Source organism: Periophthalmus magnuspinnatus, chromosome 2 (assembly GCF_009829125.3).
Source record: "Periophthalmus magnuspinnatus isolate fPerMag1 chromosome 2, fPerMag1.2.pri, whole genome shotgun sequence".
NCBI classification, from domain to species: domain Eukaryota; kingdom Metazoa; phylum Chordata; class Actinopteri; order Gobiiformes; family Gobiidae; genus Periophthalmus; species Periophthalmus magnuspinnatus.
Window position 1 is genome coordinate 8338408 of NC_047127.1, and position 13542 is coordinate 8351949.

The following is a 13542-nucleotide window of genomic DNA, read 5'->3' on the forward strand; positions in this document are numbered from 1 at the left end:
GCGAAAAGACAGTATATTTCCTAAGTTGCTCTAAACTTGAACCTTGCGTTAGTTGACACACATCTCATCATATTTATTGACTCCAAATGTAAATTAAAGGAATCCAGTAGTGGCTATAGGCTACTTGCTATGTCATGTTTTGGAATTATAGCATATTATGGCTGTGAAATGGCAATTCGAAGGGTTTGTGAGAGCTCAAGACCGAGGTGTACACGGCTAAGTTCACAAACTCCTGAGAATCCATCTTTTTAGGCTCCAGCTGAAACGTTCGCGTGTGGTAGATCCTTAGACTGACCAATCACAGGGCAACATTGTGGTTGACAGCTCCAAACAAACATGGCGACAATGACAGACATACTTTGGCATATTTTAGAAGAAAAATGGTAGATTTTGTTTGTGAAAAACATGCAGAGAGGAAGCACTTGTTGTACAGAACAGGACTACAGTGGAAGATATTATGGACAAAAGGCAAACTGCAAGAAACTTTTGTTGTTTTCCGTTCCGCACACAGCTCTAAATGAGTCAAATCGGCAGTGCGCTTTCATTTTAGTGAAAAAAACAAATAAATCAGCTAATTCATCTCATACACACCCGTCTTTTAGTGGTGAAAGAGCCTGAGTCTGGGTGTAATGAAGCCCAGTTGTGTAAGGGTGAGGTTAGCTCTGCAGCACACCTCTCAGGACACTTCTGATCTTACACTCAGGTCCGTCTCAGGAGAATATGGTTTGGATTTGAACAAAAGCCTGAAAAAAAAAACAACCCCAAAAAAACCAGCTTTCATCTTTTGCCACTGTGCATTGGTGTGCAGCACGTTTTGGTACTTAAATATAAAGAACACATGTGAAGAGCTAATGCTAATGCTAAAGGCCCATAAATGTTGCACTGCGTAACACAATTAACTCACAAATTCACCACATCTGCAGCTCTGAAAAGTGTCAATGTACTTACCGTGACATTAGCTGTAGTTTTCTTCAAGGAAGCTGAGTTTGAGGACAGTTATGTTCTTAAATTAAAACGGTAAACACAACGTGACTTCTATTGTTGCGCCTTTTCCCGTCAGTTGAGCTCATATTGACCTACGGAAGCCCACAGAGGACATGCTCAACTTATCAAACGTAAAAATGTAACTACAAACTACATCCACTTTGTTGCTACCACACTGTATATTATGTTAATAGCATTGGAACTAATTCATGAATGATTTGTGTAAAAATGTTCGTAATTTTCACTTTAAAAAGACAGAAGAGAGAAATCTGCGCAGAGTCACAACACGATTTTAAAAAGCTGCGCCTCATTCACCAACATCACAACACTCATTTACAGTTCATTTATGTAGAAACGAATATGTATTTACTAAGAAACGCCCTCTAAACTTATATATGTGACCAGTACGGGCTTGGCTTTATTACATGTGAACACAGAGTTAGAGAGAAGCAGGAGCAGTGTCTACAGACTGATTTCATTCATTGTATTTATGGCGCTTTCTGTGAGTGTCAGACCATCCATAGATTAATAGAGACGGAGGGGGCGGGGCTGGGGGCGCATATGAGTGCGCTCTGGTCATGGGGGAGAAGGGGGGTGTTGGGGGTGCGGGGATGTCCAGTGCAATGACCAGCAGGCCCGGCCCAGCCTATAAGCAGACTAAGCAGCTGCTTAGGGCCCCAAGGCCACCAAAGGGCCCCCAAGAGCCCATACATTTGTATTGAAAATAACATAACATGTAAAGTTATACTAGAAACAGTGCTCATGTGTTTACAGCAGCCTAAATTTCCCCCTATAAAGATTACATTTGTTATATATATATATATATATATATATATATAGTAGCAAAATATCTGCTTCTACATTTATTTTATCAATGAGGTGCACTGAGGCCACTAAGGTACTTTTGAATGGGTGTTTTACAAGATTAGATTAAAACATTTCAGTCTTTTGGTCATATAAATAGAAACACAATTGGACAAGGTGATGAGGTCATAATGCTGTTAAATGCGAGTCACCAATAGCTGAGCCCAGGGCCTGGTGGCCAGGTGCAGGGCTGTAACAGTGTCCCACATGAAGAGCACTGGGGCTGGGACAGACTGAGGCTGACACTTCTGTCTACAGTCTGTTAGAACAAATAGACCACATGCTCGAGAAAACTACTCATAGATGCTACTGGATCACATAGTAAATATTTTATAAGAATTATTTAAGAAAATAAACAACTTACTACACTTACTTACAATCATGAATTAGAATTTTTGGTTGCATTATCAGAGAAATAATATTATAAAACAGCTGAATATTTGTGGTTAGAATATTTTAGGTGTTTGTAAGAAGGCCTTAAGCACAAATTTGTTTGTAAGAACACTTAATGAAGCCCATAGTCCTTTTTTGGCAATGTTACTGCAAACTGGATACATTTGCAGCTGTCTGGTTAAAAACGCCTAAATCTAAGTTTGTGCTTCAGTGGCTTCTGCAACATATCACAAGTGTGGATACCTGTTAGACCATCACACTGTTCCTTATACCCCCAGACCCCAGACCCCAGCCTCCTCCTCCTCACTATACTCTTTAGCAGCTCTATTTGAAATGTGGTTGTGGGCGGAGTTTAGGTGTTTAACCTATGGCAATGCAGTTTTTGGTACCATGGTAACATGGTAACAAGTGTAAAATATAATATGTTATATATAAGTATAACAGTTTGAAATACAGTACCCCAATATATTAGCATATAAAACAGCCACATCTAGAGCTCAGTCGAGAGAGTTATTATGGATACTGACACTGGAATTCAGTTTTCAAGTCTGTAACTTCACGTATGTTGTTTTTAAACCCTTTCATATGAAAACATCTCAGTAAAGAAAACTGATACTGGATGAGTAACACAATCCTAGCATCCTGTCTTTGCCATCATAGTGATACCAACAACAACTAGCATGCTAATAATGCAAACAGCACACTTCCCGGTACTCGGAGGACAACGAACAGACAACAATCTCATTTGCTCAGCTGCTTTTACAATATATGTGTACTGGGGCAAGACAAATGGTACTTCATTGCATGAAAAGAATCAGTTTAGCCTCCTCTTTTTAAAATACTTACCTTCTGAAAATCTTGGGATGAGTTGTACCACACACACTTAAACATATATACATGTAAATAAGTAAGAAAGCAGGTTGATTTGTATTGCTTTAATGTTTTTTCTCCTTAGGAACAGGTAAGCCATGACAATATAATGAAAATGATAAGCGCAAACTGAACCCCAAGCCTTCGGTACATCCATAGTCGCACATTCAACCGCTCTGCACAGAAGGAACACAAGTCCACCCAGCAGTAACCCTTCATTCAATGCAACAGGTACAATGCTACATGGGAAATTTTCACTACCACAATGGACAGTTATTATTAGTATTTTTTACATTTTTAAACTAATGTAGTGGAGTGCATGATACCTCTTTGCTTTCAATGAAGTGCCACCAAAAATACTCACCCATTCCTAAACGGTAAAACTTGCAGATTTTTTAAAAGAATAAATAAGAATAAATAAAAGAGGTGAGAGGGCCGGAGAAAACAGAGCAGCAGTTGACACAGTTTTTGAAATTTTTGTGAATATTCAGACTTTCCAAAATGGATGCATACATTTTGGCACGGCACCAGTAAAAAGCAATGCGTTTTTTTGTGTTGAAACTGAAAAAAACCCCAAAATTAAATAAAAAAACAAACATGTAGCCAGTTAGCATAGATGGTTAAATCTTTGGCAAAAAGAACTGTTAACTGTCATGGTTGCATACTTTTTTCATATTGCATTTAAGGTTGGCTGCTGAATGCGATTTTCCCTTTTTTATCTAAAACATCTACCAGCTACTTTCGTTTTTTTGTTTCTACGAGTGTGTTCCGTTCTGTTTTCAAAAACCGCCCATGCATTTCCGCAAAATTTTCAGCAAAATTTTCAGCAAAAATTTCAGCGAATCTCAGTTTCTACCATTCATGCCCTACCTTGTTCTCAAAAAAAAAGAAAAAAAAGAAAAAAATATGACAGGCCAAAACAAACATATACATGTACAAAGTAATGTACACCATATATTCAACACATTTCAAAATCGTCAGACTTTGAAATCATTAGCCAAAATAAGTTTTATATTTTTTTCTCACCCATTTAGGTATCTAGACTGTACAATATATGTATATATGAGTAACCATGAGGGACTAAAGCAACAAAAATAAATACTTTTTTCGCTATGTCATCTTTCAAAGTAGTATATCTATGTACAGTTATAGCAATTTTCCTTAGCTTATTGTGAAAGGTGGTTTAAACAGACAGGCATTTGCGCACAGTGTCTTTTTTCCTATTAAAATGATCCTATGGTGCTGGATGATGTCCCCGAAAGTAATGTCACTATTTTGGACGATGGTTTCCCTAGTACAAAAAAGATTCATGCAGTCTCTTTGACAAGCCATACAACCTCTAGAAGAAATTTTTAGCACACAGAATGTTGTCAGTGATGTTCGGATGGAGTGAGAGAAGAGAGGAGGGGAGGAAGGGAAAGGAGGGGGGTGGGTGCAAGAATCGGGACAACATGCAAAAACAGTGCATAGGTCCTGGTTTTGAGGTGGTTTCCAGTGTGTTGCGATGGCGAAAAGTCGTGAAAAGGTGCCACTACTGCGACCAGGCTGTGTGGGAGAGGTGTCCGAGCCTGAGCGAGTGGCGCCATCTTGTGGGTTCCTCGGTGCGTGACATGCTCTGGAGAGGAGTGAAGTGTTTTCAGTTTTTTTTTCTTTTTTTCAAATGGTCTGCTATATTTTTCACTGCAGAGCCCTTACCGACACAGACCAAGTCAAATGAGCACTCACAATGAGATTTTTTTAGTGGAAGGTAGAGATCCGAGCTTAAAGATCAAGCTAACATGCATAAGGTCTTCAGACACTGTTTTGCTAAAAGCCATCATGGCCGACTTTTTTTTTTCTTCTGAAGACGTTTTCAAGAATAATCTCGTATTTTTTTGTTCTTTTGAAAGTAAATGTAATGGCTTAATAGCTACGTCGTTCTTGGACTTGTATTGCAACTACCTTTGGTTAAGTCAGTCGACACAAACAACATGAAAACCTGAAGTTCTTCTCAACGTTACTTAGTTCCTCTGTAGTCTATAGCTAGCATTTTCTTCTTAAAGGTTAGCCGCTTCCTCCTTTCCAAAATGGCCGCCGTTTGTCACATTCTCAGCTCCACTAGCACTTCCTCTAGCGCCACCGTAGATCCGTTCCAATCCAGCCTTTGAAAAAACTCAAGACAAACCAGCAAGGCAAAAGAGACGGGACGAAAATCAAAAAGGGCTCGTCTTCCCGGTGAGAGAGACACCAATGACAGAGGAGGAGGTCCAACATGGCCGCCGCACAGGGGCTTTCACCGCTTCATCATCCGCGACACGAAGCTGACGATGGCGGAGGCGGGCTGATCCGGCTCCAGCTCGGCGAACAGGTGGCTCACGTTGTCTGTTGTGCTTCCTTGTTTCCTCGCCACAAAACCAAAAAGCCTAAAAGCAAGATTGAAAAGACAGAATTAGTGTTAAGTCCATTCATTTGAATCTTTTTAGTGTATTATGAAGAAGTAGTACTACAATGAAGTAATTATACAACAATAAAAAGTATTAATAGATCAGTTATTTTATGTGTGGGTTTAGAGTAATGGGAAATAACGACTGCTGCCAAAGAAATGAAGAAATTATCCATTGGTGTCGACTTTGTTAATTCCTTTGTAGGACTTGAGGAACTGTAATTTTAAAAGCTGACACAAGATGGTGCCAAAGTTACACTCTAGTCTTGCTCACAGATCACAGTAGAATTCACACATGTATATATATTTTCCTCTTTACTCTTACCTTACTGAACCACCTCCTTCTTTCCCCCATCTGCAGAAACAAAAACATGCATTGTAATTAAGAGTCAGTATTTCACTCCTAAATAAATGTATTTTATCTGCCTTACTTTCTGTCCTGGGGATCAATATCGCAGAAGGTAACCGTGTTGAGGGGATAATGCCTTCTGAAGAAAATCCTACAAAACAAAAACACACACAAATGAACTCACTCTACTTCCCTTTACCTATGTTCAAAAACCTTCTGAACTAAACTCACTTCCTGTGGCTGTCGGTGAGCGTGATGCCCTGCGCGGACACCTTGAAGTGGACGGTGGTTGCGGCGGGCAGGGGGTTGGTGGACAGCGTCTGGGTGATGGCTTTGGCGATGGCCTGGGGACCCGTGAGAGATTCCATGTCCACGGAGTTGATGTAGAGGACGTTGCAGGCTGCGGGGGACAGTGGGACAGGTGGTGAGTGGGGACGAGCTGGGGGGGTGGGGACGGAGCATGCCGACAGTGATGGATGCTGGGTAGTTAGGGGCATCATGCACAGTGTACGATCACATGACCTGCTGAATCTACACAGGCTATCAATGTCGAAACAGGCAGAAGGAGGAGAGGAGGGTGTGTATGCATGAATGTAAGCAGACTTTGAGATAAACGTCAAATATCAGTTTTTACCGATATTTTGACTATAATAACTATTTATAATGTAGTCCAGATTGTTACAAAGTGGCTAGTTGGGTTGTCTTTAAGTGGCTGTACCAAATGTTCCCAATGTAGCTAAGTGAAATTTGTTTTACCCCAGTACAGATATATTGTATAACCAGATTTTAAGGGCAAAATGAGACCACTGAACCAGGAAGTCTGCTCTTAGCATGCTAGTTGTTGTCAGAATTGCCATAAAAAAGTCTCTGAAAGCTGCGAAAAGCTCTTTTAAACTCATCGTGGTGAATACTTTGAATGCTCTGAATGCATAAGGTAAGTGAGGGATAACTTCAAACCACTGCCTTAGTTCTGTCTTTCACGTTTTAAAAATCAGATGCAGTGCTTTTAATTTTCTAACTACTAAATTTCATTGTAGTTTTGTCAGTGTATAATAATAATAATAGAAAAAAAAGTTATGAATGATAAATGTACTGTTTTGGTCAACTATTACTAGACCATGTCCCATAATCGACCATGTGCAAACTTTGTCCAGCGGTGGCCAATGAAGCAGTGCAACTCTGATTAACATGCAAAAACAGGGTTATAGAGTGCTCCAAGTTTGCATTTCATTTGGTTTAGACAAAAACAAAATAATTAAACTCAATCTGGGCTGGTATTGATTTGGTCAAATAACTTTAAAGGGGCCATGTTATGCTATTTTTTGATCTATGTTATAATGTTGTTTCCTCATCAGAAACAGACCTGGATCTGTGCTTTGTTTAATTCACGCATGTTTAACACACAACCCATGCAAAAGTTCTTCTCTCAAACGGAAAATGCTCTGTTCCACCTTGTGATGTCATGGGGTAATACAGGAAGTGCTCCACGCCACATCACAAGGTAGAACAGAGCATTTTGAGCTTTGGAGATGTAAACAGACTAATGATAAAGTGTTACTCAAACATGTGTGAATAAAACAAAACACAATTCCAGATATATTTTTGAGGAGCTAACATTATAACATGGCTTAAAACTCACAAGAGTCGATTTTGCGTAATATAGGATCTTAAAGCTATATGAAAAATGTTGTCAAAAATCCAGACTGTAGCAAAGGCATATCCAAAATGGTGGAGGGCAGTGCAGTGAGTGTGTGGCTTGGTTGAATGGAAATGAAAAAGTAGAAAACATTCCGATGCAAAGCAGTATTTACCATGGGCTTCTTCAGGAGGCTTCTGGACTGTAGTGATGTAATAGACACATTATAAATCTTATTCTGTGTAATAAATAAACAGTTCATATAGTCTCCGCTTCACTCACCTGCTCCCTGTTTGAGCAGTTCCACCACCGGGTCTGTGGGTGTGGCCAGTTCAAGGGCTTCTTCATTTGGGTCTGCGGGAGAAAAAATACATTTTTAAGTTTTTTAATCCAATTGATCCTTTGGAGCTGATCATCAACATTCCTTCTGGGTGATACTAACTGGGGGCACTGGTCTGTCTGAAGTTGTTACTGAAGTTAGACTTTAATCAGAGCTTTGTGACCAGAAAGAACAAACTTTGTTGAAACTGCATTAGGTGAACTGATTTTTTTAACTGTTACAGAAGTCCCTCTCAAATAACATTACAGCCACAGTCACAAGCTGGGAGCATTAGCTAACTGTTTTTCAGTTTTCTTTAAAATCAAATACATAAATGGGGCAATTAATTCTTGTATTGATCACAGGTTCACAAAATTGTGTTGTTTAAATCCATCTTTTTCAGATTTTTAGACCATCTAAAAACTTGTGTCACCATGGTAACTTGCAGAACAATCGTGATGTCATTGCAAAGTATCAAATAAGTGACATCTCAACATTCACAACGCTCTCAAATCTCTATAGCTTAACTGAGCTGGAATTTGCTGTTTAACTGTCATATTGTTGAGATGGTTTATGGTTTATACAGCTGTAATTACTGGACCTGTCCACATGAAAAAAAAACTGACACAAAGTTAAACTTCAGAGTTAAACTTCTTCCTTGTATAAATGAACAATTTGAAACTAATTGAAAAGATTTTTTTCACAATATGTTCAGGTGGTGCAAGTGATGCTATTATTCAACTCCAAAGATGAGATTGTTGAAAAGACTTTAAGACATGAGATGAATCTTGCAGGTTTTGGACCCAATCCCAATCAATAATGATAAGGTTAAACATTTGTGGATTTCTATTTTGGATATTTCTTTCAAAAAACATAAATCTCCCATATAGTTATACACACCCATCTGAGAATACATCACCAACAAATCTTAGAATGTGAATGCAATGTAATGTAAATGTAAATGTAATGTAAATGTAAATATAATGTAAATGAGCGCGGAATAGGCCTCGCTCAACACAGTGGAGGTAACTCTTGTTGTCTGAATTTTATACATACACAAATATTTCATAAGAAAAATGTGAAGAACGCCCTAACCTTTGGTGGGGATCATGAGCTTGCAGGGCAGAGCCAGGGGGGTCATGGAGTGTTGGTAAACCAGAGCAGACAGACAACCTGCAACAGTCAAAAAAAGTGTTGAGTATTGAAATAAACAAAAAACAAAACATAACAGAAATCGTTTATAGATCTGCACATCCGGTTTGTGAAGTTGTAGTGTATTGTTTTGAATCCTGCTTTTGTATATTTATGGAAAATTGTTGTGGGGGCTGAGTCTTGTTGGCTGAAAATTGAAACTTACAGCTAAAAGTAAGGAGGGTTTTAATAGTTTTTGATGAGTGAAGAACATTATTAAATTGCTCCAAAAACTAAATTTTTCATACCCCGTCTATAAGTTTAATGACATACTGTGAAAAATCGCAGGCAAGCAATAGCACCTCCATGGATACAAGCAAGTAGAGTAGACAAAAGTTGCATAGTGCTCCTTTAAAATGCCAAATCCAAAGACTTGAGCTCACCAAAGTAGGGTTCGTTGGGACAGCCTTTAAGCCGGACTCCCTTTGGACTTGTCTCAATCAGGAAGTGTCTCACCAGTTCATTGGTCATATCCCCCACTGCAAAATCAAATGCTTAATTATAACAACAAGAGATGCCAAAATCAGTGTAACAGATTAGTGTGGTCACGATACTAAAATGTCAAATTCGATTTCAATACTAAGGATACATTCAATACGCAATACCAATCCGATACCACGATGACAGTAAAAACATCTCTTTATTTAGACAGTACAATGTGATGTACCAACATTAAATCATAGTACTTTCTTTTATATTACCGTGTTGACCTTATACTTGTGTAATTTAGTGGACCAGTGGATTCATTCTGCCACTGCATCCAACAGATCAGTGTGTGGATGCAAAACAACTGTCTCCAGCTTAACTCAGACAAGACTGAAGTCATAGTCTTTGGTTCACAGAAACATGGTGAAAGTCTCTCTCTCTCTAAAACTTTAACAGCCACATCAAATTAATAACATCTACACCTTTTTGCCATCTAAAAACATTGCAAAAATTAAAGGTAAACTGTCTAAACCAGACGGGGAAACACTTATCCACACTTTTGTCTCTAGTAGGTTAGACTTAGGTGTATATAAGTCTATGTATCTATACTCTGATACAGCTCAAGATCATTCTAAAGTTCAGGAAAAGGTTTGTTTCTGTCCAGTGAATGTCACTTTTTTAGTATCAATATCTCCTCAAATGAGTATATAGGTTTGGTAGTTTTAGTCTTGATTAGTATCTGATTTTTGATACTTTTGACAGTACTTTACCTTTCTTGTTCTGCTGGATAGTGGGCGGGGGGCACGCCACCTTCATAGCCAGCCCGTAGGCCCCGCGGAACGAGTGGCTGTCCCGGATGATGAACGCGCCGGGCTCCCTGTCCTTCAGCAGATTGATCGCTGAGGGAGAGGACAGTGTGGAAATAAAGACGATGAATTCAAAGGTAATGCACGTTGTGGTTTTAATGAGCCTGGGAGATTTACTGTGGCCAAGGCCAAACTCACCTTGCTCTCTGGAGATATCGGGCTTGTACCAAAACTTAGAGGTGTCCTGGACAAATTTGACGTTCATTTTGATGTCGGGATAGCCATCTGATTTGAAAGGAGCAGACATGAGTTACAATTACATCGAGGCTGGGTTTCCTCATATTTGTCAATGATAATTTTTTTCTTTTATCTTATCTAAAGCAAATAGCTGCTTTCAGTATTAGCTTTGAACAATACAAACCTTTAATCAGTGTCATTTAAAGGTACAGTATGTAACTTCATAGGCAATGGAACAACATTTCCAAGGAAACAAGCAGGGGCAGGCCCATCTCCAGAGTCAGGTTTGCGGAGATGCAAGCCCACTCACAGTAAGGATGCATCAGGATCTATTATTGGCTACAAAGTTACATACTGTGGCTTTAAGAATTGGCAAAGTATGTCCTCCAAAATTGTCACTTCAAAGTGCATGTTTTTACTGACAGAAAATTGGCTGTAGACTTCACTATTAAAAAGACCTAATTAAAAAAAAAATGAAGCCCTATTATGGCCATAGACAGCAAGACCTGGAGAGTAAAGTTTCCTTATTGTACTTATTAAAACGTCTTTTGTGTTTATTGCACTGCTCCTTGAGATATAATTTAGTTTAATAATTTTTGTGTCTATCCTTTGATAATACTAGATTTTTTGCATTATTTAATATTTCTTCCTTCAGTTTACATTAACTTAAAATTGTAAATCAGAAGTTACATCTCGACATTTACTCTTTAAGTTACTGTTGCTTGAGTGGTAGTTTTCTCAAATACTTTTTTACTCTTACATGGGTAATTTTTGGAGCACTACTTTGTACTTCTCTTAATAATATTAATTTGAAGTCATGTTACACTCTTCCCACCTCTATTAGCAGGAGAACTAGCAGCATGGTGCTCAGAAATAGACAGATTTATCATTTAGAAATTAATTCCTACAATAACTCCACAAATCCTCTCTCACCATATATGGACTTGGGTATGTCCGGGAGCGTGTTCGTCCCGGTCAGGTTGGGAGTGCTGCTCCCGCTGGCCGGAGGGGGTGTCAGATTTTTGTTGTCCGTCCTCTCTGCATCTCCACTGGACATGTGTCTCTTGTCTGGCAGCTGCGGAGACGTTTGGAAGGCGGGCGTGTGGCGAGTGCTCATGTCGTCGGGCGTGCTGTGACCGCTGGGGGTGGGTCTCCTGCCCATGAGCGGACTGGGGGGTACAGCCGCGCTGGTGCCTGCTGCGGCGGCGGTGGCAGGGGCTTTGCGGGCAATGAGGGGGCTGGAGGGCACGGCGGGCGGTGGCTGGTGGCGGGCGAGGGAGGGGCTGCCCTGACCCAGGCGTCTCTGCAGGGCGGGGCTGGGGGGCGTGTTGGTGGCCACTGTGCGGTGCAGGGTGTTGGGGCTGCCTGGGACCGTGTGCAAGCCCATGATGTTCACCTGGGAGCCCTCAGGGGAGCCAGGTCTGATTGGGACTCTGCTGCAAAACACACAACAAGACTCTTACAGCTTCACATTTACTCACATTCATTCATTTTGTTCCACTTTGCAGGGCTGTAGTCGACTAAAGAAATTCTTGGTTGACTAAAGACATGTCCTACTGATCGATTAGTCGACTAAAAAGGGGGCATGACAAAAGCTCTCAAATCTGTTACGCATCTCCATGTATCTGACCCAAACTGCACTCACAAGATGACACCTCAAGCAAAAACAACCATTTATACAGAAAAAAGTACGAAGAAAATGTGTTTATATAAAGACCAATTAAACTTGTGAATTGTGAGTTTAATCTGCATTTTTACATATAAATACCAAAAAATACAAAATTTTCAGCCATCTCTGTCACTCAATAACTGCTTTCTACTGTTGTCCCATATAAATCGTTATAATCTAAATAAAAAAATGTGTCAATTAATACAAATGTTGGTCGACTAAGACACCATCACCCAATTTAGGATTACAGTTCAACTCCTTTGAAGCATTTTAGTGTGGGTCTTCTTTAAAGGTCCTATATTACACAAAATTGACTCTTGTGATCTTTAAGCCATGTTAAAATATTGTTACCTCCTCAAAAACATAGCCAGAGTTATGTTTTGTTTCATTCATACATGTTTAAGTAATCCTGCATTATTATTAGTCTGTCTACATGTCCAAAGCTCAAAATGCTCTGTTCCACCTTGTGATGTAGTTGTGTTTTTTTTTAAATTAACAGCTACCTTTTATCTTTAGTTCAGTAGAGATGTGAAATTATGTATGATGTATGCAGTTTAAAAACACAGTGGGGCACTTCCAGTATTACCGCATGACATCACAAGGGTGTTTTCTGTTTGAGAGAAGAATACAGCCTAAATATGCAGGATTTGTCTGTTAAACATGTGTGAATGAAACAAAACACAACTCCAGGTCTGTTTGTGATGAGGAAAAATCAGAAAATACTGTAATATGGGCCGTTTAAAGGAGACAAGTTTTCATCCCCGCCCACATTCATGTCACAGCAACATCATGTGACCACACTGAGGAAGACCGCTAGTGAGCAGTCGAAAGTGTCAGGTATGAAACCAAAGTAAACCTTTTCAATACCCTGCATTAGACACATACCCATCAGCGGTGTGCACGGGACTTCTGGAGGTGATGGGAGCATTGACGACTTGTGCTCTGGATTCCATTACACCATCTGCAAAACACGACCAGCTCAAATGAAAAACTGCTGTCAGATACACACTCTTTTGAGAGTTTAAATAGTAAAAGTTAGATTTTAACTGCCTGGCCACATAAAGTCATCACTTGGATTTAAAGGAGACATATTGTTTCCCTTCTCATTTACACGCACAGAATTGTATTTGTATGTTTATTTTCCTGTATTCAAGACGTTACTTTTATTTTCTTTGGTGATACAAGTAGGATTCTTCAGCGTTGTGTAGTCATTTTGGCACCAATGAAAAAAAAAATCTGCTACTCGCAAGAATGATCTGCAGCTATTCATAGAACGGGCCGACGTTTACAGTGATGTTGGCCCCTAATACCTAATTGGGCACCACAGTTTTCTAACGTGGAAAGCAGGGTTTTTTTTTTCTTTTATTAAGTTGTTT

General features: G+C 39.6%; 1 protein-coding gene across 2 annotated transcripts in view; it reads right to left on the bottom strand.

Moving 5' to 3' along the window:
• Positions 1-3147: 3147 nt before the first annotated feature.
• tns1a (tensin 1a) overlaps positions 3148-13542 on the bottom strand; it is a 152325-nt gene continuing 141930 nt past the window's right edge. For both annotated transcript variants that reach the window (XM_055228378.1, XM_055228383.1), the window contains 12 exons: positions 13052-13127; positions 11431-11933; positions 10459-10545; positions 10225-10353; positions 9412-9507; positions 8933-9010; positions 7801-7872; positions 7694-7720; positions 6114-6282; positions 5965-6033; positions 5859-5888; positions 3148-5513 (listed from right to left, as the gene is read on the bottom strand). In XM_055228378.1, coding sequence (XP_055084353.1) covers positions 5384-5513; positions 5859-5888; positions 5965-6033; positions 6114-6282; positions 7694-7720; positions 7801-7872; positions 8933-9010; positions 9412-9507; positions 10225-10353; positions 10459-10545; positions 11431-11933; positions 13052-13127 — 1466 coding nt within the window. In that variant the 3' untranslated portion in view covers positions 3148-5383. The remainder of the gene's footprint in view (positions 5514-5858; positions 5889-5964; positions 6034-6113; positions 6283-7693; positions 7721-7800; positions 7873-8932; positions 9011-9411; positions 9508-10224; positions 10354-10458; positions 10546-11430; positions 11934-13051; positions 13128-13542) is intronic.